The sequence below is a fragment of the Trachurus japonicus genome, chromosome 6 (genome assembly GCF_045865225.1).
Source record: "Trachurus japonicus isolate A0001 chromosome 6, Traja_1.0".
NCBI lineage: Eukaryota > Metazoa > Chordata > Actinopteri > Carangiformes > Carangidae > Trachurus > Trachurus japonicus.
In genome coordinates, this window is record NC_140912.1 from 23,352,838 (window position 1) to 23,379,477 (window position 26,640).

General features: G+C 40.0%; 1 protein-coding gene across 2 annotated transcripts in view; it reads left to right on the plus strand.

Moving 5' to 3' along the window:
• necab2 (N-terminal EF-hand calcium binding protein 2) overlaps positions 1-26,640 on the plus strand; it is a 105,454-nt gene that overhangs the window by 49,126 nt on the left and 29,688 nt on the right. The window contains exons 6-9 of one of the 2 annotated variants that reach the window (XM_085779891.1): positions 7,069-7,205; positions 7,695-7,819; positions 18,892-18,971; positions 24,397-24,453. In XM_085779891.1, coding sequence (XP_085636017.1) covers positions 7,069-7,205; positions 7,695-7,819; positions 18,892-18,971; positions 24,397-24,453 — 399 coding nt within the window. The remainder of the gene's footprint in view (positions 1-7,068; positions 7,206-7,694; positions 7,820-18,891; positions 18,972-24,396; positions 24,454-26,640) is intronic. The other variant, XM_085779892.1, reaches the window with a different exon arrangement.

Below are 26,640 nucleotides of genomic sequence, written 5' to 3' on the forward strand. Positions count from 1 at the left end.
ACCCACCTGGTGATGAGACAAAACAGATCAATTTTACCAGTCTGCACAGCAGCCAGCAGCTCGCTCTTTGATTTCTGTGTCTGCATGTGAGTGTGTGTGTGTGTGGGCTCTGTTACTGCATGACATGACATTGGTCCCTGCAGGTGCAGTGTATCTGTGTCAAACTGGTTTACCTGTGTTTAAAAAAAAGGGCTTATACGCACTAATTTTAGTGCAAAAAGCAGCTCTCATTATTTCCTATATAGGAGCTGACATATACTTACTGTGAAAATCCATAGACTCATCTCCAGCAGCCTTTAGCTATTTCATAGGTCATAAGACACGCATCTTAAGATTAGTCCTGTTATAAAATCAGAGAATAGATGCTGATATTGCAGAGTTTGTGCGTGCGTGTGTGTCCATGTTCAGGTTTAGAGGCTCGCTAATGGACTGGTAGATGTCTCAAGAGGAGGAGCAGCGAGTGGTCAGCTATACTAGTTCACCATTAGTGCTCAACCACACACACACACACACACACATCCAGAGTCCATTTCTCTTGGTCATTTACTCCTCTCTGCTCTCCTCTTTTTTTGCACTGAACCATCTTTGCTTCCCTGTGATATGATGGTGATGGTGATGAAGAAGTCGCAGCTGTTAGGAAAGTAAATGGAATATGTTTCTCTCTGTCAGAGGTCTGTTTCTCAGCTACCACTTCCTGCATACTGCTAACTTGGTGTTGCTTGGAGACATATTGACTGTTAATGTGATCGGGTAATGTGTGAAGCTGAGGCAGCGCTGTAGGAGAGAGGGGGGAAGGGTTTGGAGGTAGCGCGGCACCCGGGGGGAGCTGCACTTGTGCTTCCCAACACATCAAACCTCTGTTATCCTGGAGACCTACTGTGGGGAGACAATGTTGACTCTGCAGAGACCTGTGAGGTAAAAAGCAGATTCCTTTTGAGCTGTGAAATAAAAGAGAAATCAACACAGTTTCTCACACAAGAGATGGATCAGTCCTGCTGCAGCACAGATAAGCAGCTTTTATGGATTTCCATGATCCACAAAAAAGATCAAAATAATTGAAGGTTAGAAAAATTCAAAAGAAATCGGCAGCTCAGTCAGGACGTCTCCAGAGAGCACACCTTGGTCGGCTGAGATGTGGGCGTTGTACAGCCTGAAGCTGTTTGGAGACCAGTTGAAAGGAAATGCAGGAACAGCAAACTGCTCACGGGCTACATGCTGAAACCTCACCGTGCTCTTCTCTTCTCTTCTCTTCTCTTCTCTTCTCTTCTCTTCTCTTCTCTTCTCTTCTCTTCTCTTCTCTTCTCTTCTCTTCTCTCTTCTCTTCTCTTCTCTTCTCTTCTCTTCTCTTCTCTTCTCTTCTCTTCTCTTCTCTTCTCTTCTCTTCTCTTCTCTTCTCTTCTCTTATGCTGACTGACTGAAAAGAAAAAAGTAAAACAACAACATTTCAGCCAGTTTCTATCTATCATCGTAATCAAACTGTTGCAACTACAACATCTGGGCGTTAGCTATGTTAGTGAACACCACAGTTGACCCAATGATCAATTATATCATGTGTTGCTTACCTGTCTTCATGGGCAGACAATTTACAGTAAATACCAGATAATTCCAGTAGCAGAAACATGTATAACTCAACTGAGCTAAAAAACATAAATGATCTTGTTCTATCTGGTATCACTTAGATTACAGTTACCTGCTAATCTAACGTCTTCATTTTTCACAGTATTAGTTATAAACTATGCAAGAACAAAGTAATACATACAGAAAAATGTAGCACATTTGCAGTCTTTTTGAAGTCTTTGACCGCTGTTTGTATTGTTTATTTACATGCACGCTTGCTAACCTTGGGTTGTCGTCTTGTTTATTGCTGGTGCCTGGTTGTAGTACTGAACAGCTCTGCTGCCAACTCAATGGAAATGATACAGGGATCAATTTTAAATGTTTTTACTCCCAACCAGATAATGTTCATTGTCTGACTTGTTTTTTTTTGTTTAAACTTCAACAATCACATCTAGTAGGTTTTACTTCTATTTGCGCAGACTGTTTTGACAAAGCGGCTCCTTCACTCTCCCCTGAGAGTTGATTGAGGCGACTTGCCTGTGAGAGTGATCAGGCTCCTTCAGGCTAAGCTGCTGGATATTGGGAATTATCAGTGGATCAATACCAACACTTACAAACCCTCTCCGAGCGGAGCGTTCCTATCTGAGTCACGGTCTGTTTGCAGCACCTGTTTCTTTCTTGATTCATCTCTGACACATGCTCCACATTTCTCCTATCAAAGCGGTGAAGACTATTTACACTAAACAACACTGCTGGGGATTGTAAAAGAGAGAGAGGGACACCGACAGCCTCATTTGGACTAGTTAATTTGGTGGACTAGATCATATAACAATTAAATCAGCCAGGTTGAATGATTAATAGACAGATTTCAGATTATTTTAGCTGCTCCAGTTGAGAAAACGTTTCTGCACTAACTCATCTAGTTCAGTCTGGTTTTGTATCTCATGATCCTCTGTTATTGTGGTGTTTTCTTCATATTATTATTATTAGTGACACATTTTCTGTTACAGCTCAACAGTAAGTTCATCAGCTGATTACACAGGCCCCACTACATCCCTGTCACCTCCACAAAGCCTCTGTATCTCCATCTGAGACGCTGAAGCTGGAATAATTTCCTCTAACAAGACCAATCTCTGTAATCACTGATTACTTCTGCAACCCCCTGTAATCAGCCGCCAACATCTTTTCACTAAAGATTCTCTGTGTGTATGTGTGCGTGCGTGTGTGTGTACATAGCAGTCCTCCACATGTGCGCAGATGTGTAGGTGGATGATAATGTGCAGATTTATTATTGTTAACCTTAAGAATATGAGAAGAGACGTGAACACTCACACACACCCACACCAAGACACACAGCGTTTTAGCGACCCGGCTGGAACGATCAATTTTCCTTCTGTCTGATTAGATTTTTCTGATCTTAAATGAAAATCACGCCACCTCCACTTTGTGAAAACAAAAGCTCATATTTAAACTGACTCTTGTGTGCATTATTTCCAGTGAAGTGTTTCCTGATGTGTGAAAAATGTATATGCTAAGCACACCGAGGCTCGTAGTAGGTGTGATACATGTAAGTTGTAGAGATTCTATCATCAATCATCACACAAAACCAGGCGTATCAACATAATCGCACACTGACACACTCATTCCTGCTGCCTTAAACTCACAAACACACACAGATGTGAGCAGATAGACACACCACACACACACACACACACACACACACACACACTGGGACCCACATGCTTACGATAATAATACACACTGTGGCTAATCATCAGGCTGTGTTCGGGGAGCCAGCGGAGATAGATGGTGTATCTCCTCCTGGGTCAGTGATCTGTGTGAATTATAGATCACAGCTTTTCTATCCCAGGTTTTGTAGCTGCGCCCGTGGGACACGCTCAGTGAAGGGAGAGGGAGTGATAGATACATACAGGAGGGAGAGATGGAGAGTGAAGAGCGGGTAGAGGAGGAAGACAGGTTGAACTGTGGTGGAAATTTTTAAAATAGAGAAAACAATTTAACAACATTTTACATTTTTTAGAAAGTACAAATAAAGTCACATTATGTGTTTTTTTTTATCTGCTGGATTCCCTGATTATCTGGGTCACCAACTGGGCAACTGCCCTGGGGAGGTTAAAGGAGGAGTTCATGTTTTTTTTATGTGTGAGGTGGTCATACATACAGTAGTATGTTGTATATATTATATACTATGTTATGCGTAGTAGATCCTGCTCAGGGCCTCCCCAGGCAGTTAGAGTTAACACAAATATCTTTTTCACTGCTTCCATAAAAATACCCTACTAAACATTAGGTCTGACCGATTAATCTAAATTCATTGTCATTGCGATATCAACATGTGATGAGTACTGTACGTTTTATTCGTGCCACCACTCTCATACACCTCATACCTGAGCTACACCGCTAGACGTATGTACTGTAACGTAACGTAATGTAACAACAACACTAGCCTACATCCATCGGGTCCCTCGCATACCATGTGCCTGAAACGCGGCCATATTTGTTCTGGCACGACTTCTCATGTTTAGTCGACTTATAATGTTTGGAGTTTGTTTACAGCACGCAAGCTTTCCACTCTTCATCTTTGTTTTTGGTGTATTTGAGTGGCAGTGTTACAGCGCCACTACAGGCCTGGTGTATGTACTACAGCGTATTGAGTCGTTTTCAGAAAGACACAGGAACTGTATGGTTAATATGCACACCTGATTATTATTTGCTTATTTATCCCATATCATATCATCATCGCGATATTGAACCGTGTCATTGCACATCTGACATTTTGCTGATATCATGCAGGCATATACTACACATACAGTAGCCTACATCTATATGTGCATGTGTGTGTATACATCATGATCTCAGTAACACTTTTCCTGCAAATTTTCCTAAAAATGTTCACTTGGATGAACCAGAGGAGGTTTTAGAGGTCAAAGGTCAGAGTTCATTGTCACTGAAACTTCAAGTTCTTGTGAATTTGATATATTGGGAATAACCAGAGGGAGTTTTATTAGATCTGGCACATGCATTCAGTTGCACTGAAGGGTGACGTGGTCAGAAGTCAAAGGTCAAGATCAGTGTGACCTCATTGAACTTCAGGCCATTATTCAGTGCTGCCAAACACATGACAAGCTGTAGCTATCATGAATTTATCAGAATTGTCTCAATAAATGACTTTAAGTGTAGATAATCTTGTAAAGTCAACTTATCATTTATATTTATTTAGAGACTGAATATTTCTCACTTAGGTAGCTGAATCTCAGCTTAGTAGTGAATCGCTAAAACGGCAAATAAATAATCATAGTGAAGTCTGTCGCCTGGTTGTATTAAAGATAAATGTGTGTTTTACACTTTGCATTGATTTTAATGAAAACCAGAACAAGCTGACTGGACTTAAAACATGAGCTGATGATGATGACGATCTCTCTTTTTGTGTTTGCATGTTTGTGTGCGGACGTGTGTGTGTGTGTGTGTGTAAAAGCCAGTGACTGTGATAATGGAAGTCAATACGGCCTGTGTGATTCTGTGTCCTGTGGGAGCGTTTGTCTTTGATTAGAGTGCAGCAGAGAAAGGCTGACTGCACAGGAACCTTAATTGTCTCCCTGAATCACTGCACTGTGACTTCTGACAGTAAAGCTGACATGACCGACTGACTTTACTCTCTGGAGTACATATGTAGTCAATTATGACCGTGCATTTGATGGTGAAGTTTTCATGTGTTTATCTGACAGACCTTTAAACACGTCTCAGCGCCACGTAAAAAGTTGGCATCTTCCTTTCTTGTAATTGTCAAATGTGAGAAATTGAAGTAGTAAAGTCAGTTAGCCGGGCGCTAAGCCTTACTCTGTTAATCACATGATGTTATGCCTGGTGCCTTTTCATTCAGCACATATGCATTTTAAAAGAATAAAGGCACATTCACCACAATGGGCCATTGATTTCAGTCATATGTGGAAAAAACTGCTGATTTGAGGAATATAGCTAGGTAGTTAACTGAGCTAGTGTTAGATTCATGAGTTTTTGAAGACACCATTTAATTTTATTTGAAGAGACCTTGCTTTTTAAAGTGACCTTTGCTTTTGGTTATAAAAAAAGTCTCATATTAATGTGGCTGAGTCTACGTTACCCACACTTGTTACGTAATGGGTCCACTTACAATAAATATATCGTTTTGTCTTTATAGTTATTTTGATATAATTATTTAGGCTAGAATTTCCTAGTTTCGGTTTCCCAGACGCTGCCCGGCGGGTCATGCACGCCGCTGAATCGCAGTTTATGGTCGGAACTACGACAGTATCTGATCGTCTTCGAATCTCCGACTTTCATTTTTGATTAATGAAAACATTCTCACAAAACATTTTCGCTTTTGTCTTGTCTTGTCCGCCGGTCCAAGAATTTCACTGTGTGCACGGAGGCTCGTGGGAAATGTAGTGTGAAAACACTTTGCTTTCCGAAACTCCTCGTAGTCCCTTGAATATGAAAATGAAAACATATAAATAAGATGTTGTGAATAGCCTGACGTGATGTTAATAGCGTAGGTAGCCCTCCTTAGTAAGCTGGACATACTAACAACTGTATTACAACATAAACACAGTTTAATCCATTCCTTTTAATTGTGCTCCTGTGGTTTGACTTTTAAAACCTCCGACATGTGGGAGAAACCCAAAGCTTGACAATCCTGCTGAGTCTAGTTACTGTTTGCATATTTACATATTAATGGAAGATATTTCCTCTCAAGGTTTTCTTGCAGCACTTGTGACAATTTCAAACAGGTCTCTGGAAATGGTTTATTACCACTGGATCAATACGCTTTGAGCTGAATGTTGTAACTCAGTTTGTCCATAGGAATCAGTGTTGTAGTAGTGGAGCAATAAATGATGCTGCCAGTTCAGGACTTTATGGATTTCTAGTCATTCTTTTTTCACCGTAATTCTGTCATGTTTAATAAGAGAAGGGGGATAATAGTCGAGTCTGACCTTCTGTTTTTCCTGTTGAATCTGTATTAAAATCACTATACAGCACTTTTATATATTCCCAGTAGAGCAGACCTGAAGCTCAAATGAAAAGGTTTGCGTTCATGCCTGGCCTGGCACCAAGTTTAAAGCTCCACAGAAACAGGGAAGACTCGAAGAGAGACGAGGAAAAGATGTAGGAGAGAGTGAAGGAAGAGATGGCAGCAGAGAGAGAGAGAGAGTAAAAGGTACTCGTCTATTTTTGCCTTCCTGCTCACTGTCTGTCTGTCCACCATGAGGAAACTCTGCAGCCGGAGGAATGAGCTCAGAAAGATTTGCGCTGGAAAAGTATTTTCAGAGGATGAAGCTGTGATGTGTGAAAGAAATGATAATGAAATCTCTTTCATTAAAACGCCTACAGATTTTTATGGATGTTTTTTTTTTTGTATTAAAACTTAAGAATGACCAGCTTTTCATTTCAAATTTCAAATAAGGTTTTGTAATGATCACATCTTTTTTTTTCTCCCCACTTCTGTTTTCTCAGGTTTATGAGAGAGGAACCAACGTGGAGCAGTTTGTGACACGTTTCCTTCTGAAGGAATCGGCCAATCAGATCCAGTCTCTCCTGAGCTCTGTGGAGAGCGCAGTGGATGCGATCGACGAGCAGCACAGCCAACCAGGGTGAGTCTATGAGGGTATCGTGTGTGTGTGTGTGTGTGTGTGTGTGTGTGTGTGTGTGTGTGTGTGTGTGTGTGTGTGTGTGTGTGTGTGTGTTCATGACCGTGCACATGTGTCATGCATTATGTGTAAAACTCAGATTGTCAGTGGTCATAATGGAAATCAGGCAGTGTTTCAAGAAGAGCTCTTCTCTGGTTAAAACGTCTGTCACTCACACACAAACACACACACACACAAACAGGTTTTCATCTCGTTTATCCCATTTTCATCACCCTCAATCTCATCCTCATTTCTCCTCTCCATCCCATGTGGACCCCTCCCCCTCTCCACCTATTCTCCATCCAAATTCCTTTATTGCTTTTTTTCCCCCCCACTGTCGCTTTCTCTTTCTCTCATTTCTTCTTCTCAATTCCCATAACTCCGTTCTCTTTATCTAATTCTCATTTGCCCTGCTCGCCTCTCTCTCTCTCCCTCTATCGCTTTCTTTTCCAGTCATCTACCTGCCAAGGTGAGTCCACGAGTGCCAGAGAAGCGCAACGAAAACACCGTTCCTGACTATCCACCTAACAACAGAGTCAGCGCCAGGGAGGCTGTCAGGACCATCAACACTGCTTCAGGTGACACACACACACACACTCACCGATTTCACGGTTGGAGGCCATCAGTCATGCATTTCTATGATTAGCATCAGTTTTTAGTGACAGTACATCATTCTGGGTGAGCAGAAATCAAAGACTGACTGCCACTCAGCAGTTTTTAATCCATTGCAAGCACACTCATTTATTCTCCATTGTTCAACTGATCCTGCACCTGCACCGGTCTGTAGAGGCTTTCGTCCAGCAAAACAGGAGGGAATAGGTGGTGAACAAGGGGTAATAACAGGGGTTGGAAGAAGCAAAATGGGGTTAAAGAGAAAGACGAAGAGTGGAGCAAGAAGGCAACGAAGGTAGAGGAAGGACGACCTCATGGCTGAGCAAGCAAAGTCAGAGGGTATAGACAGATGCTTAATAAATCTCCTAAAGTGTTTGAATCAAACCTGTAAGTGTGTATAAAAGTCTGTTCAGCACTTAATACTTAAAATCTGCTATGTAGTGCTGTTTTTATAGAAGAGAGAGCTCGTGAGAGAGAGAGAGAGAGAGAGAGAGACAGAGAGAGAGAGAGAGAGGGAGATAGAGAGAGAGAGAGAGAGAGAGCATTTTATGAAGTTACAGCTGCATAAACACAAATTGATTGAGCCCTGCGATTCTCTTTGAGGATGTGCAGGCAGGACTCATTATTCTTCTGTTTTCTCTGTAAACTCCCCTCCTCTCTCTTATTTGCTCTCTTACAGTCATCCTCCCTCTTTCTCTCCCTCCCTCCCTCCCTCCTCTAGCTCATAGTTAAAACTGCAGTGAACACTCGCCTTGACACTTTGCACCCACTTGAAGCAAATTGCTGACTGGGGAAATGACACTTCAAAGGTTGTTGAGATGTGGCGTCACTTCATCACAACGTAAACTCCACACTAGAGTCATACGAGAAGTAACAGTTCAGTCAAGGTTCAGGGGGGAGAGGAGGATAATCAATCACTCCTCAGGTATTGTTATTGATAGGTGATGTGTTATTCTGACATTGAAAAACATGGCTCCACCTCGACAACTTGGGGTCAGATGTAAAATGCTGCAGTGTTGTAGTGAACGCTATCATTGTGTCAGTGATAGCACAACAGTGATGAACATGCTGTATAACAGCTGCAGCAGAGAGAACTGTGAAAGCCACGTGTCCCAACTAAGTAATGAGTATTTCTTCAAGGTGCCTCCTTGGAGTTTTCTTGTAAAAAAACAAACTTTTATTTACATTCGGTGTTTTCTCACCAAAAAATCCACTGTGTGCGTCTTTGAAGTCAAACACACAGCCTGAAAGTATTTACTTCTTCATCATGGCCCCTGTTCGTGCATTCATATGTTTTTTTCACAGTAACTGCTGATCAGGCGGAAAGTGTGAAACTGCTTGGCAGGATGATGTCCATGTGTATTTGGTCCATGTGCAAAAAGAAAATTGGGGACTCACTTGTGAAAACATGAACACAAACTCCACATGGTAAAATAATACAAGCAGACAGCACATGGTTGACTCAGGGATGACCAAACTTCATTTTTCCCATCAAAAACTTTACAACTTTACATATTTTCTAATTTATAGCATGAACATTTTAGATGATTTCCTACATAGTCAAACAGCAGTCCATCAGTCCATCATAACCTCTGCGTACATTGCAGGTGGTGCACGTTATTAGTTTCATGCACTTTATCCATTCGATTTTCAGAATATTTATGAGGGGCATCTTTAATTATTGCATATTGAAGATCAGACAATGGATTACAATTTGTGGTTGCAGTATTGTAAAGTAGAAATGGTAATCACTTCATTTCATTTCTTATTCATGTGCAAAGGAGATAAATAAAAGTTTAGATGTAGCCTTCACTCTTATGTGGTGTAATGTAAATAACAATGCAATTAAGATCAAAGCATTTGTAAATGTGTGTTACATAAATCTTTTGTTTTTCACCTAATACAGTCAGAATATGAATGGCTCAATACTATAAGTTTGTTTACAGTTTTACAGTTTTGCCCTCTCATTACTGAATCAGACCGTATTTACAGTGTTGAGATAATAAACCACTCTTGATTCAAGAATTGAATCCCTTTCTAATAAGTTAAATTTATTATAGTATGTTATAACATGTTTTTCAGTGCAACATACCACATACATTGTATAGCTCTTCAAGACATATCCAGACCCCTCAGTCTTTTGTGTTGTAAAGTAACGCTGCATAATTTCTACATAATCTGACCCTTTTACTCCAGTGAATCTGTTTTCTCAAATCTAATTTGTTAGTGATTAAGTTGATATATAAAAAATGCAGTTTAAGTGCAGCAGAACTGGATCAAACTAAAACAAATCAACCTTTGTAACGGTCTGGTGTGAATGTGTGTCTCTGTGGTCACATCTGACCGAGGGCTGTGGAGTAAAGCGGCTCATGCTATAGAGTTCTTGTCAACGCCATTATTGATTCAGTGAGTGATCAGTAGAGCAGAGATCGTTCTTCTGTGTTTATTAAACGCATGCAGCTTTTACACTGCATTGACTCTGTGACACAGGAGACCACAGCATTTCTTACAGCAGGTCAGTCACATAAAGTCGACTCACTGTTTCAACACACAGAGCATTTCATCAATACCAAGGCCGGTATTTTGTAGCTTGACCCATTTTGGTCCAACATGGACATAAAACAAAAATTAAGCCTATAAAAGGTGGTCGCCTTGACAGAACATTGTAATTTATGTGATTTATCGCCTCACTGATGCACTTAAGTGAAAAGACTGAACAGTTTCCATTGGTTTCTGGAAATGTTGGTGTTTCATCCGGACGGTGTGTCACATCGCTGTCACATCAGATGTCTCTTTATTCTCACACAAGCTCGTGATTGTGACAGGACGCTGCCAGCAATCAGTTTATTCTTCATCTTATACCTCTTAAAGTACATCCTCATGCATAATACATATTGTGCCATGACAAAAGATGAGCATGATCTTTTAGCATTTCCTTGATGCTGCCTCTTGACACGATACATAGAAACATAGAAAAGATAAAATGGCTGTATTTGAGGAGACGCTGGATGTAAGCCTACTGTCTGTAGCCAGGGAAGCTGTTTGACTTTCATAAATTATTAATTTGATATTGGTAATATGTCAAACAATTCAGGAAATCATCTTTTCTTGCAAAGAGTTAGTTGGAAAGATTCATAGTATTCTCACAACTGCACACAAAATATGAAATGAAACCGGCTTAGCATCAAGACAAAATACAGGAGAGAAAAGCTATCCCATCTCTGTCTGAAGCATCTCTAAAGCTCACTAATTAACATTCGTGCTATTTGTAAAATTGTGCTGTGATTCAATATTTCTATTGTATTTGAAACTTGACTAAAATAAGCAAGTAGCTAAATGCAGTTGTAATAGCAAACATAACCTAACGCATAATAGTACTAATGACAGTAATAATTCTGAAGGTAAGTAGGAAGAAATAGGGACAACAGGGACAAAGGATGAAAGAATGAAAGACATAGCTAAACTTGAGCATGTGCCATAAGCGCCTATACATGCTTGTACGCCTGGAAAAATATGTGCTGGAACAATATGAACAAGTGGATGATAAATAAACAACATAATTTGTCAAGATAATAGAAAATGTATTTTGGTTGAAGTTATGTTTCTGTTAAAACATATTTACTGTTGCAAGTTAGTTTTCTGTAGATGTGAATTATGGAAGACAGGTTTAGATTATACAAACAAGACAGGAAATTGCCTGTAGTTGTTTTTTTATTACTATTTACCCAGCTTTTAAGCTAAGCTAGGAGGCTGCTGGCTGCTCTAGCTTCATATCTGCCGATATGAGAGAGAAATCGATCTTTTTATTTCCCAAAATGTCCAACCGTTTCCATGATCCAGAGTAAAATAAGGGAAATGTGGTGACAATTACAGCCCTGTTGTCATTGTTGTAGAGTTTTCCTGAATGGTTGATTTAGCTGTCCTACTGTATGTTAACAATAAAACAGGAGATATTTTTTCTTTTTTGGTTGAGCTGTATTTCCTTTAAATGACTCGCTGCAGGATATGTGGCCCTTGACCCTGACACAGATGTGTTGATATAGACGATATGAACAAGCAATGATCCAGTCCACTGACAGAGACATAGTGGTCCAATAAAACAAAAACCAAAGTGCTGCTGGGTAATAATAACAAACCCTCCAGTGAACACTGCACATGCCAGAGTTCAGTGAACATGTATGGTCTTAACATTCATACTGAGATCCTCTCTTCCAAATACAAACATTAACAACAACAACAAAACCCAAGCGCACCACTTCAGAAACCTACTGATAAAAAATTCTAATAAAAAAATCTATTTCAACTATTTCTGTGGCCTTGAGATAAATAATGAAGCTTTAGCTCAGAAGTACAGTAAGTAAAAAAGAAAAGTGATTGGAAAGCAGGGGGTTATCATAGTTATCCAATTAATGGCAGACGTCAAGTCAAGAAAAGCAAATGTACAGAAGTTTGGATTTTAATTGGAGTTCTTATTTTTCTTAATATCTGGGGGGTTATTTCTTGTGTGGAAAGTCAAAATTCATTGCCCTGTTCAAAGTGCATGTTATATAAAGTTCTGTGGCTTTTGAAAAATAAACAAAATAAATCTTGTATCATCCGTGAGAAAAAATATTTCAGGACATGCAGATTTTCAAGAGTTATGCCAAAACATTGCATGACACTGCAGAGCTTGTTATCCAGTCATGCCATCCAGTTATAAATACTGGATACTGAATACTGGAAGTGACACATCTGCACTGATGCAATCATTTTCTTCAATATGCCACATTGATCTTTGAAAAAGGCAATAAAAGTTGTTTTATTACAAAAAACACAATTTATATCATTCCATGTGCTCTTTGCTTTGTGTGCTGCACAAATATTAATCACTGCTGCATGCTTACACATTAACTTATGTTCTGTAGGCATCAAAATGCAGAAGGAACGACAGGTTATACACAGATAACGTTATAAAGTTTTATGTCGGTGATGTGCGCTCTTCTGACGTTGAGCAATTGAGAAAGTTTCTGTAAGTGCTTCTGCTCTAATGCTGCACAGAAAGAAAATCAATTATTTTTTGGATGAATTGAGGAAAGACGGCTGCTCAAACTGACAGTTCTTTCTCCGTCAGAGTCCAAACATCTGTCACCTGTCAGGGGGAGTGCATCCCAGGATGTGTTGAAGCTTCAGGGTGTCAGAAAAAGGCCACTGAGCTGTGTGATGGAGCCGTACAGGCTTGGAGACATTGATGTTAAGTTAACAGAGAATCACAGATAAAGGTTTTGAGAGATGTTTATATGTTGTTTACTGGTTAAAATCTCAATGTGTGCTCTCAGACCTCACAGTTGCCAAGTTTCTCTTAAGCACATCTGGTTGATGGGAAGGTCAGTGCTTTGCTTCGGGCTGCAACCAAACCCAGTTAGCGTGAAGCAGATGGTGACATACGGGAGGTGGCGGGAAGTTCTCTACCCAAATGACACTTCACTCTCACTGTGCAGTAAAAAAAAAATCCACATGAAAATTATTTTAAGTCCCCATTTCACCGAACATATTTTCATGCAGCAGCTATGGGCGATTCTTTTTGCAGCACCGGGATTGAATCCAGCCCAAGTTGCCATCACATTAACAGCTATTCACCTTCAGAATTGCTTGAGCTGTAGCTGGAGGAGCGCTGCGTGATTGCAGCATTTCCCAGCAGGTCTGGAAAATTTGAAGTGGAGACTTTTCCGGTCATTTTTACAGCCTCCATGTTCAGATGAGGAGATTGAGACACATTTAGCCAAACTGCTGTGATCTGGTTTCATCACTCTAGCAGATTCAAATTCCCTCTGCCATTTATGCACGAAGCCAAAATGCTCGACTCGCTGCAGTGTAGGCTGGAGTTTACAGACGTGCCATGTAAACACATTTCTGCTCTTATTAATATTCTGCAAATATTTGAGATGTCACCATGAATATGCTCCAATAGGAATAGTGAATGAGGGCTTCAAATTTGTGAGAAAAAAAAGATTAAGACAACAAAATAAAACATTAAAGGACGCCTTTATTATCATTTTAAGCAGAATATAAACACTAAACTGTTCATTAGCCTATTTGTCAACAAGCATGTTCCATGAGTCCATAACTGGTGCATTAACAATAACCCATTACACAATATTGCAAATCAGTGGATTTATGTATTTAAACACATAAAAACTGAATTTTCTCTGTTGCTATGGAGAGTTTAGAAAAGGTATGCTAAAAATACTCCTTGAAGTAATAGAAATGACGTCTTCCATCATAAATGTGATAATTCAATATGTCATATGAGTTTTTATGTAAAAATAACTGCAGTATTCATGGTATAACGTTTTTTCTGTTGTCAGTCATTCATTATTCAGGATGCTATAATAAAACAAGGCTTTAAAGAAAGGGAAAGTGGGGATAGCTTGTTACTGACAATATTAGAAAAATAACAGGTAGTACAAATCTCATTATTATAACAAATAAACATTCCCCACAACTGAATCTGCTCAGTATTTTCAAAACCTGTAGTCGCTGCTCACCCACTGCATCTTAAAACTCACTCTCCTAATTTTCGGTTGGGCGTTTTAAGAAGTATTGTGGGTATTGGAGCAGGTATTTCTCTCCCCTGCTCATATTAACTCGGACACATCCCGATTCCAAAACATGGCGAAGATGTAAAAGCAAGCAGCCTTTAGTGTCACCATCTGTTGGCACAACGTCATGCCTCGCTGTTTTCCTTGTCTCTGGGTTTTTCTCTCCATGCTGTTGGATACTGTAGGCTGTAAAGCAGCTCTGACAGCTAAGGACCTTCATGTCAGCTGTGCTTTGTCTTGAGTCAGGACGAGTCGATTGATTAATGACCCCCAGATACACTCTCTTGTCTCTCCCCCTCTCCCCCGTCCTGCTGCACAGCCTCCTCCAATATGTATGAAATACTCCCGAGTCATTTCTTCATTCTCCCCTTCCTTTATTGTTCCCCTCTGCTTATGGCCATGTGCACACATAAAGCCGCCTTGAGGGTTTTTTTTCCCTTTTCCTCTCCCCTTTAATGTCATTGTAGCACAGAGAGAGAGTGTGTGGTGTTTTTTTTCTCTGTGAATTGATCATTGAGTCTCCACAGAGATACAGACGGACATAAGTGAAAGAGAAAAGATGAGGCAGCGAGTGGGAGATGAGAAAGGGAAGGACAAACAAAGAGCGAAGAAAAAAGTAAGAGAGGTGGGGGAAAAGAATACGAGCTAAAAATATCCACCACCATCACATCACATCGCCACCACCTTTAACTCAAGCAACTGATGGTGCGGGCCTATTGTTGCTGTGCGTCATGCTCCACTACATACAATGTCTAAGTGCATTTTACTTAGGAATTTTAATTGTGAATGAACTGCAGTTTACTGTTCAGCGGGTTTTCAGGCACTCACACTTACAGATGGGCCACAGAGTGCATACATGTCCCCATGCAGTTGCTACTGTATGTACTAAAATACATACTTATTCCTTAGCTGAAGAAAACATAGATGTAGTGACGTTGCTAAAAGTTAACTACGACATCAGTTCTCAGCACAAGCAGCAAGATCAGTGCAGCCTTGATCAAGTTTTTCAGCTGAAATGATTTTGATTGTATCATGCTATACCTCATGATCAACTATACCTAACTAGATAATTAAACTAATGTTAGCCGGCAGACAATGTTGTCCCTAGCTGACTAGTGTCCAGTTGACTCATTACATCATGGCCCAGATAAAAAGTATTTTTTTTTATTCATAGAAGACATAGAAATTAAACAAGCTCTACTCTTCAAACATGCTCTACTGCAGTGTCGGCTAATCCTAGCACTAAACATATAAGAAATAAAGAACATACGCTGTATATTTGAACAGTATGTTTTTATTACTTACAGTATTGGTTGTTTGGGGGAGGAAAATTGAGACACAAGGAACAGCCTGTAAAGAAATCTTTTAAAAAAGGATTCATTGTGTCACTTTCACATTTATCAAATCAAATATAGCACAAGTCTTAGTCAACAACATGTGCATTTGAGTGTTCACACCCAGCTGTGCCAAACATTGTGACTGTGATAGAGAGGATGTTGTTGGTTATTTTCCATCTGCTGAGTTAGAAAAACAGTAACAGACATTTCACACCGTCTGTGGTTTAAAAAAAAAAAAAAAATCCCATTACTGGATCTAATGGCATAAATAGAAAGCTGGTCCTCCTTCTACTTTTTCCACTATCTTTGTATTTGTGGTGGACGCTGTTGAATCTTATGTTGCCATAAGCATGAAATAGCCACTGTTCTGAACCATTGGACAAATGCATTTATCCGTGACAGGGCTCCTTCAGGACTCATAATGGTTGGGTGATGATTTTGGAGTGAGTGGGAGTAGATGAGTGGGTCTGTGTGAGGAGCACAGAGCTTCTTAATGTGCCATACAGTACATTTACCACAGAGTAAATGTTGGCCTGCTTCTCTTTTGTGTAATTCAGCATGCTATGCATCTGCCTCAGCCTCACCACTTTGTCTTATAATTGCCATCTGGCAGCTCCTAACAGCAAAATAAAGTCCACTGCAGAGAAGAGAGATGATCTCATACAAATATAAGATGACACCACCCACACTATTTGACTGACAAGTAATTGGTGGGCAGCGCAATGCATAACCCCTCCGGCAATGACTGATGAGAGCGAAGACATGTTTACAGACCTTTGTTTTATTTTTGCGATCTGCTGAGGTTTGTTTTTCCACTGAGCTGAACTTCTTTGTTGTTTTTTTTGACAAAATGTGTCAATACTTATTAATCCCACAGAGAAGCAGGTTTAGGACCATCCAAACTTAGGCTCCAGATAAAGCCAATGACATTTAGATCCCATCCTGCAACATCAAGCATGTCGCCGGTAAGGTCAAGAGAGGAAGATGCATGAAAACATAAAGCAGCCTCACAAAATGTCTTGTGGGAAACCAAAGGAACTTGTAAAAAAACAAAATATAATAGATAAGTATCATGAATTGAAAGAGGACTTCAATCAATTTTAAATGATACAGATACAGAAAGTGGAGTGATGCAATCTCTTTCAACAGTTTTGTTTTAGATAATGAAAATGTGGCCTGTTAAAATGACAAATACAATCAGTTATTAAGTTATTAAAAAGCTAATATTAATCATTGTGACAGAATGCAAACTCCATTGTCTGATGTGAAAGTCAGAAATATTACACCAATACACCATATGCCAACGTCTTTTTAACATGCAACTCACAACTTTTGACAATGAACTGTTACGTGGCTTTTCAAGTAAATCGAGTGGTAGTTATTATCATAATCTGTGGCGTTAAAAAAAAAGTCCCTGGCTTTTGACAGTGTGAAGTTATGCAACACAAGAAAAAATAAAACTGAAGCAATCAAAACAAAAACACATTTATGAACTTTTAAGGCACTTGCACTGTGGGGTGTTGTCATGACAGTGGAGCTTTTTCCATGATTCATATCAGCTGACACAGAATGGAAAGTTAAATAAGGTGAAAGTGGAATAATTCAAATGAGGTTTAATTGAGTAGAAAGTCAATAGAGTTCCCTCCTCTTCCTCTCCCCCCCTGCTGCTTGATTTGAAAGCTGTAATTCTTCACACACGTCTATAATTGACCAGGACACTTATTTTGTACTGTGTCCGTAGAAATATGACCACTGGGCTTTTATCTTTAAGTGTCTCCATGGTTACAGACTATGGTTTAGTTGATGTGTGCGTGTGTATTGGGGGTGGAGGGAGGTACAGCCTAATTGACTGGCTGTTAAAGCTTTTAATGAAGAGTGGGCAGCTAGCTCTCCAATTAGCTTTGAGGGGCTCATCAGGGGATGAAAAGAGGACAGCAGCTCAGGAGAAAGTGGATGGAGGGAGGGAGGGAGGGAGGGGGGTGAGATAGAGGAAAGGGGGGTGGGGTGGGGGGGGGCAGAAAAGGCGATAAGGTGAAAAGAGAGAGACAATGTTAAAGTCAAATGTCAGGTTAAGTCTTTCCAACAAGAGGGATTTCTCAGCGCTACATTGAACATTTACATGCATTCATACATTTATAGGAGGTAATGAATACTAACAGGCCCTATGTGGAGCATTTTATCCACCCACTGCTCCCTATAGAAACATTTGAAAAGCATTTTAAATCATTTACAGTTACATTACATCCATGCGTACCTGTTAGCTGTCTTCTTTATTCTCTCGTATGGCACTGTGAAACACACTTCATGCTCTTTGTCAAAAAGATCTTTTTCTGCTTTTCTGCTTTGTAATTAATGATAATATTCTTAATCAATGATTAAAATCATATTGGCAACAGCACCAATGTATACTGCCAGTTGAAGATGTTGCAGAAAGAGCTTTACTTTGTTCAGATGAACACAGTATAAACCCAGTCTTTGTTGCTTAAAAGTAAACATTTTGTACCACTGTGAAATATTACTTTAAGACCAAAGCTAATTAAGGAAGATCCCTGTGTGGCAGCGAGGTACCTCAAAATCACACTGGAACAAGAGCCAATTAAACAGAGCACCTCAAAGGAGCTGGCCTCCCATCCATCCATTCCTTGAATATAAGATATACAGATATAATTGCCTATTTATCAACCTCTTTGTAACATGAAATATTCATGAAGGAACAAAGGAAAAAAAAAACAGAGAGATAAGAAGAGGAGTGTAAAGATAGTTTTAGGGTAGTCGTAATGTTTGCTCAGTGTCTGCGCTTGTGTTTTATTTTTCCTTTAAGAAAGAGAGAAATGTAGTTGTGCACTATATGAATCAAACATGGGAAAGACAGCATACGTGAAACTACTCAATAGAAACAGATTGGTGAGGATGATTTCAAGAGGTCCCATTACAAGTGACATTTGAATGGTTGTTTTTTATTTATTATTAAATATTATCATTCATTTTATTACGACTTGGGAATTTGAATTAATATAATTCATCTGTGCCAGATCAAGTGACAACTGAGAAATAAGGGACACAACTTAAATATTCACACTTCCCTCAGTGTATTAACAATGTGTGTGCACATGTGTGCTGCAGGTGCTGTGGAGGTGAGGAAAGAAGGTTTAGAGGCTCAGATCAACCGCCTGGCAGAGCTAATTGGCCGACTGGAGAATAAGGTAAGGAATAAAGACACACACACACACACACACACTAATTACACATGCATTAACTAACACTCATTCATGAAACCCTGAGCATTGCCACTACTACTACTTATACATGTGTAACCCCAAAACTGCTGCAACGGCGAAAGGAAGAGATACATGAAAACCATATAGAGTCATCCCTTTATTTATTTGACTGTCAAATCAGATTGTAAATGTCTTGAATGACCCGAGGAGGAATAACAGAAATTTTTCTGGAGTGGGAAAATGTATTTGTTCTCACTGTCATAGCTTGTTAATCCTCTGGCAACCTCTCAGGTGTATCGTGCGACTCCCTTGGGGGAAACGCTGTCAGAAAGCACTACGATAAAGACTAACAGATTGTTTATTTTGGTCTTTTCTTTAAAATCTATCATCCCAACAACCTGTTTCTTTGCCTGTGAAGTAAAACGGTTTTGCATTGTCTCAAAATGAAAAGTTTTGAGTCCACGATGGGATTGTGGAACAGTTTTGATCCCATAAAGTGACTAATACAGGAGCGGATATTCATCATAGCACAGCTGCATACGGCACATAAAGTTATGAGGAGTTTTTTTCTTTCTTTTTTCTTTCTTTTGCAAAGTTGTCAGGATGTGTAGGGTTTGTTTGGCAAAACTGGCGAACTCCAAAGCAGCATATTGAAGCTGAAGATCTGCAGAGGACAGAGAAAGAAAAAACATGGAGCAGGAGGAGAGAAGGAATGAAGCAGGGGGTTAATGAGGAGATGAAGGAGGCGTTGGCACGAGGAGTTAATTAACACTAAGTGACGGAGAGGAAAAGGCAGGAAGTGAAGAAAAGGGGGGGGAGCGGATGAAGGGAGAACCAGAGGAGACAATTAAAGAAAGAAAGGCCTCACGTCCAAACTATTGCAGAGTGTATTTTTTTCCTCACTGTAGCAGCTCACTGGTCCCACAAGCCTTGTCAAGCCCTGCTCCCCCCCACCTCCCCCTCCCCCTGCAGCCCCCTCTCTCTTCCTCCATCTTTACATCTATCACCCCCCCCCCCCCCCTCCTTTTCTTTCCTCTTTCCTCTTTGCCTGCATCTTGTCCAGTGCTGAACATGTTAAGGCTAATGGGGCCCCAGAAGACTCGGTTGTCTTTGGGGGAGTGGTCCGCTACAGCAGAAAGAGCTAAGAATAACTAAACACAATGTGCTGTCGGGGGAAGAGGGGGAGGAGGGGGGGGGGGGTCACATAAAGAAAAAAAAGAAAGAAAAGAAGAAGAAGATAAGAGAGTCTGAATGTTTCATGTGTGAAGAGACCCGTGTCTCCAACCGTGGCTTCTATTTAGAAACAACCTTTAGCCTTTGACCCTTAACGATAATCTAATACACCTCTAACAAATAGCCGGGGTTTAAGTGAAGCACTTTCCCTCAGTTGAGTGACCTGCACCGTAGCAGAAATGATTGAAACGCCTCTCACTAAAGGATCGTTCAATAATCACCTGTGACCTGTGAAGCCCCTCCAGACAGCCCATTACTCTACCCAGCAGTGACTGACTTATTCACAGTGAGTGACCCGAGCACAAAGGGACATCGTCTCACAGTTGGTTACGCACAGTTGAGTCTGATTTTCACCTGTTAAAGACGACGATAATGAGAAGTCAGAGTCAGGAATGATTTTTGTTTTTAACTGTGTGAAAGTAGCTGGTAATAAATCAAAGGTTGAATTTTTGTTAGATGGGAAAGTGGAGATGACAGCGATGTGGCATTAATTCAACAAACTAAATCCTGTATAGTGGGGGTGGACACCAGGAGACAAATGATGGCCTGTAACAATGAAGTGTAAAATAAACAGCAATGACAATCCTTTGAGGTAGGAGCAGCGGACAGAGTAAGAATTGATATACTAAATATGTATATAGAGAAACTGAAAATAAATGCATTATTCAAATATGCACATATAATACACTCTGAGCAAATACTAAAAACATCCATATTTTTAGTTGTACATTATTTTTTATTCATGATTCAGGATCGTCAGGGCTGCAGGCAGCAACAGAGGAGCTGAAGTTAGGGAGCATCTGAATGGGGCGTGTTAATAAACAAACACAGCTTTTCTTTTTTTTAAATTCTTCAGTCTTCTTTTTTTAGATACGTATTCATATTTCCATTAATATCTTATTCACTTTTCATCAAATACACTTCAAACCAACTTAACATTTATCTCACCCTCCTCTTATAATGAACTTAAGTCTGTTAAAAAATAAATGTGGGGTTCACATGGTTCTAACTCCAGAACAGTTACATGTAAAATGTGGTATTATCATATTGGTAGCTAGATGTGAGAGGTGTATAAAGGGCAACAGGAAACCACAATGAATCAGATAAAAACCATTTCCAACCAATCCCAGTATATGCGCCATTCCCTCCCCTTGTGTAACCCACACTACATAAATACAGTTTTAGTTTTACCCTACTTACTAGGGTTGTCGTTGCTCTGAATTTCTGTCTTACACTGATTTTCTTTGTGAAAATATCAAATAATTGCCCTTCCAATCGCAGCACTGAAGAGCAGAAACACACTGTATAATAAAAACTTGGTGACCCATTTCTCTAAATGTGTTGTTAGAATAATGGGAGCTACAGAAAAGTGAATGAATAGACATTTTCTGTTGGATTACATCTCAGAAGGCCAGACAGCATATTGCAGTAATCTTATCGTATCAAAGCAAATATGGCTTTGAGGAGGCTTACTGACTGTGGCTTTGTCTTTGCCTCTCTGTTTGTCCTGGTATTGCCTTCCTGGATCTCAGTCTTAAGACTGAGCAGGAGTCTGGAAGAGGAAATGATATCATCACACTGCGTCAGAGTGAATTATCAAGTGTTTACTGAATGCATAGTAAGCCAGATACACACTGAGTGATGTTGCATCTGGTGGGATGAACCCAGTGCCCCGTGTTGGCACTACTGCACTATGATAACACGCTGGAAATCCCGTTACCTGCAAACTCCGCTCACAGTGGCAAATTTATGTCGCCTCTGTTGCTCTCACTTTCATATTCCCCTGCCGTCTTCCTCCACACTCTCCTAGGAGTTTATTTCCCCCTTTGATTGCAATATATGACTTTTTTATTGCTGTCTGTGTGCTGCAGACAAGAAAACGTGTTTCTCCTCTGGTAGTCGGTGTCAGTTTGAGAGACTTTGATAGTGGCAGCACATCTGGTATATAGGTGATACGGAGGCTAAAAACTGACAAGCACAAACGATGCATGTTTCTTCTCTTTTTGAAGCAAAATAATCTAAGGTTGTCTTTTATAACTCTAATAAAACACTGTCCTGTAATCCTGACCTTATGTAGCCTACTGTACTGTATGTGTTCAGCAAAGGACTGTGGGAAACACAAAAGTGACTAAACTAAGTCATCTGTCACTATTAAAGGGAAACAGCTGTCGGATTAAGTCTGCACACAACTTAAAGCCGCTATAATCTTTATTTTTATAGCAGCAATCTTGTAAAGCCTTAAGCATTACATGGATTTAGTAGCACTTTAAAAAAGGCTATAATCAACAATACTGATAATGGATCACATAACTGTGTGTGGTGTGAGAGGAGCTGTTAGTAGTGAAAAACTACAGATGGGATAATTATCTTCAGGACCACTCAGCTCATCTTTCACCCCATTGTCTCAGTTTTATAGCCCATGATGACTGTTTTCGTTCAGTTTCACCGTAAGATTTAAGATGTAAACCAGACTGAAATACTGAGAGTTCATGCAAGTGTAAGTTGGTGAGGACAAAATTAGTCAATGCGACACTAAACCTATGTCAATATGTCCATTTTGAGAAAGGTTTGTTGGGTAAATTGTGTCCAAAATCAGTCGTTACTCCATGAAAAGCAATGCAGCCAACAATTGATGACATTAACAAAGCAATATAGACCATCATGCATTGCACCTGTGCTTGCTTTTCCATTTTACTGACACATTTTCCTATTCTAATAATAATCTAAGTGAGTGAGGAGAAGTTAACGACTGAGTGATTTGGGATTTCACAAAAAAGTGTCTCAGTGCAGGTTATGCAGTAAAACAAAATTGCAGACCGTTAGGTTTCAGCTCTGAAATCTTTTATGTGCTGAACAACCAACAGCACACAGCACATGTCATTTCAGTCCAGCTGAGACCAGACTGTGTTGTATTAAGTTCGAATCATTCATCCTGAATCTCAGTATGTGTCCGGTAGCTCTTTACAGCGTGTGTCTGTGGTCTGCCCACTGAGTCAGACCCCATTTTCTGGACTTTTCCCGCTGCGTTTGGTAAAAGTCTTACTTACCCTGCAAATGATGCCGACACTGTTCATTCACAGTAGCAGCAGTCCTGCTCGTCAGTCACCGTGGTGGCAAAAACCAGCAGCTCTTACTGTGATTTATTTGAAAAGGTTTTTATAACTCTGACTCACAGGCAGCGAGGGTGGAGGAGAGAACTAGAAATCAGTGTCTCGTTGTTGGTAAACACAGACATGCATACTGTAGCTATAGCCTACACACTAGTGCACCTGGCTTTGCTGATATCTCACCTGCAGAGCACATTTTAATTTAGCAGTAGTTTTAATTTGTGTCCTATTAATTTAAGCAGAGGTATGGGGATCTAATAAGATCTATATTCATTATTTACAGAGCTGGGAGGGTTGTGTCTGCTTTTTTTAGCCTTTACAAAACCAAACAACACAAGTACAAAAGCTTTTGGAGTGGAGTAAACAGAAGTTAAGCTAGATTTTTTGTTATTACAGGGTAGTCTGTTAGAAAACAATATTTTTAGAAAAAGTATTGAAAAATGTATCCACTGGAAACATAAATATGTCAGCTAGAGACAGTGTTTTCAAACCATCAGCATTATCTTACAGTAGCTATGCCAGCAGACAGCATCCATGGGCTTTATCTAGAAACAATGGCCCAGCTATAGTTTGTTTTTAACACTGTGTGAGATCAAGTTTCAATTAATTTATCAATATTTTATGAACTACACAGCTGCTCTGTGGGAATTAAAATGTGACAAGGTGTAGTGGGCAGGGTTTGTGGCTACATTACTTTGCTATATCCTCTTTTGCTTGCAGCCTTATGAGTAAACTAACTGTTACCACCTACAGCTCCTGCATTAAGTTCAGTGCTCTTGTATGTTTAAGTCTTAAGATGACGATTTAATTCATTGTCTTTTATTTTGCGCATCACTCATCTGTACATCCGCCTCTCCTCCGAACCATCTTCCTTGATCGTTGTGCTGAACCTTAGAGGCTATTTGGTCTTAAAAGACATACAATGTCTGCTTCTGTCCATTTCAGCATGTTCATTAATAGCATTGTAGGTGACTAATGTCCGCTTCAAGCTGTTGTTGTGGCAGTTGCTGTCGTTGGTCTTGCCGATTGACATGTTATTGCTGTTGTTGTTGTTGTGCTTCTCCTTGCAGACGGTCTCGTTTGATTTGCACCAGAGGCTAACAGACACAGATGGCACCAGCAGCGCAGTAAGTAGCCGCTAAATGAATAACTGTTGTACATTATACTGCAACACACAACCCCCAGGTGCTAGATAATTTACTTCTGCTTTTACAAAGGCCAACAACCAGTACAGCAGTTCTTTGGGTTGTGAGTGTTACAAGACTGAGACAGGAGTTTGTGATGTAATTAACTTGGGACAACACCAGTGCTGTCCAAAAATAAGTCAGGTCTTTGTGCCTGTCTTTTGAATTGTTTCCTGAAAATCGTTGGTTGTTTTGTTGTCTAGTCTTAAATAATTTATCGAGGCTTGGTATTCTCAAGGAGAATTAATCGAGTCTCACATTATTTTACAATATTGAATTCCCTTAGAGAAAATAACATATGAGCTGTCCTAGAAACATAACATCTTCAGGGTGTGATATTTGCACTAATAATCATCAATGATTTATATGAAAAGCTACATTATATGCACCACAACCACTGCCTGGGCTTCAGATTTTCAGGCTATGTTTAGACTGAATCATAAATGAGAGGCACAGAATAGCTCAACTATTTGCGACCATGTCTGATAATGATGTGATAGCCCATGCGTATTTTCAAGTACAGTAGTCACAGATCATCTATACAGGATTTAAAAAGACCATCTGCCATACACAGTAACCTAATACACCTCTACCAGATTTTAATGGCAGCCCATTAAAGAATTGTTTAGATATTTGTGTCGTTAATAACAATGACAAGCTAAACATGTTTTATTATTTAAATTCCCTTTTCACTTTCCACCTAAAATCATCACTGGTTGTTGCAACGTGTTTTTTGCTTCATAAACACTTGTCTGTGTGTGCTGTATGATGTATGCATGTTTTATGCATGCAGCATTTCACAATCTGGCCCCAGGTATACACCACAAACAGATACAAACTAGGTCCTCTACTTCTGTGTCTGCAGGAGACCAGGGTAATAATTATAACCTTCAGCACTTTTACTTAAATGAGTCAAGCTACTTATGGCTTTCCATTACCTGCCGGCAAGTAGTGAGAGTCCTGATGTAATTGTCCGGTTGTCATGGGCACAGACGCAGAGATTATTTTAAGAACTTGTTCACATGCACTGAGAGGGAGAAGTTTCAACTTGTGATTTGCCTTTAAAATGGATCTCAAACAAACTCACCAAAGAGCACTTAAACTGACAAATAATGGGCAGAGATGGGCAAAATTAAAGAGAAACCACTTGAGCAGCTGCACGTCTGCTGTGGAGAAGAGATAAGACAGAGGTCAAACATTATCTTACAGGTCTGAAAGTTTGCAGAGATAGGGAAGCAATCAATACGTCAGAGAAACATCAATTCATTGTAGTCACAGACATTTTTCATGAAGCCCTACAGTATGTCAGATTAGGAAAGCCTCCTGAAGTCCTGAAGTCTCAGGTGTGTCTGCTTCTTGCAGGAGAGTGGTGTTGATGCTGGAGTTGAGTTCATTGATTCTTGTCTAAGAAACAGTCTGAGGGATATCACTGGCACCAGTATAAAGTTACAGCACATTTTCACCAGAGCACGTGACCAGTAGATCCTGGAAAAAATCCATCCCACATGGTTTCTTTTGACATGAAAAATCACTACAACAGCAGCCTGATCCACTAAACTATAGATTCACCTTTAAATGTCTGCACACACACAGAGAGAGATACAGCAGTTCACATTGGTTTTTAAAGTTGTGCACACCCATGGTTTTCTTAAGAAATTTCAATCACTGTGGAACAAAGCACAAACACACCGAGGCCACCTGCAGGGATTGCTTTAGCAAATGTCAAATGTCGTGTATGGAGTAGTATCAGCATCATCTTTATGCTGCTTCACTATTCAGTGTCTTTGATTTAACATGTAAGCATATGAACAGCTGGCTCCAGGTCTATGCCACAAATAGAGTTGTAAACCTACTCTGCTTTGTCTGCAGGAGACCAGGGGGTAATAATCACCTTGTGCACTTTAACTCCAAGCACTCAAGCTACTTACGGCTTTTCATTACCGGCCGACAAGTCACAATGTAATTGTCCAGTTGTCATGGGCACAGACGCAGAGATTATTTTAAAAGACTGTTCATATGCACTGAGAGGGAGAAGTTTCAAGATGGGATCTCAAAGAAACTCACCTAAACATGTACGACAGAGCACTTAAACGGACAAACAGTGGACAGCGTGGAAATTATAGAAACCTG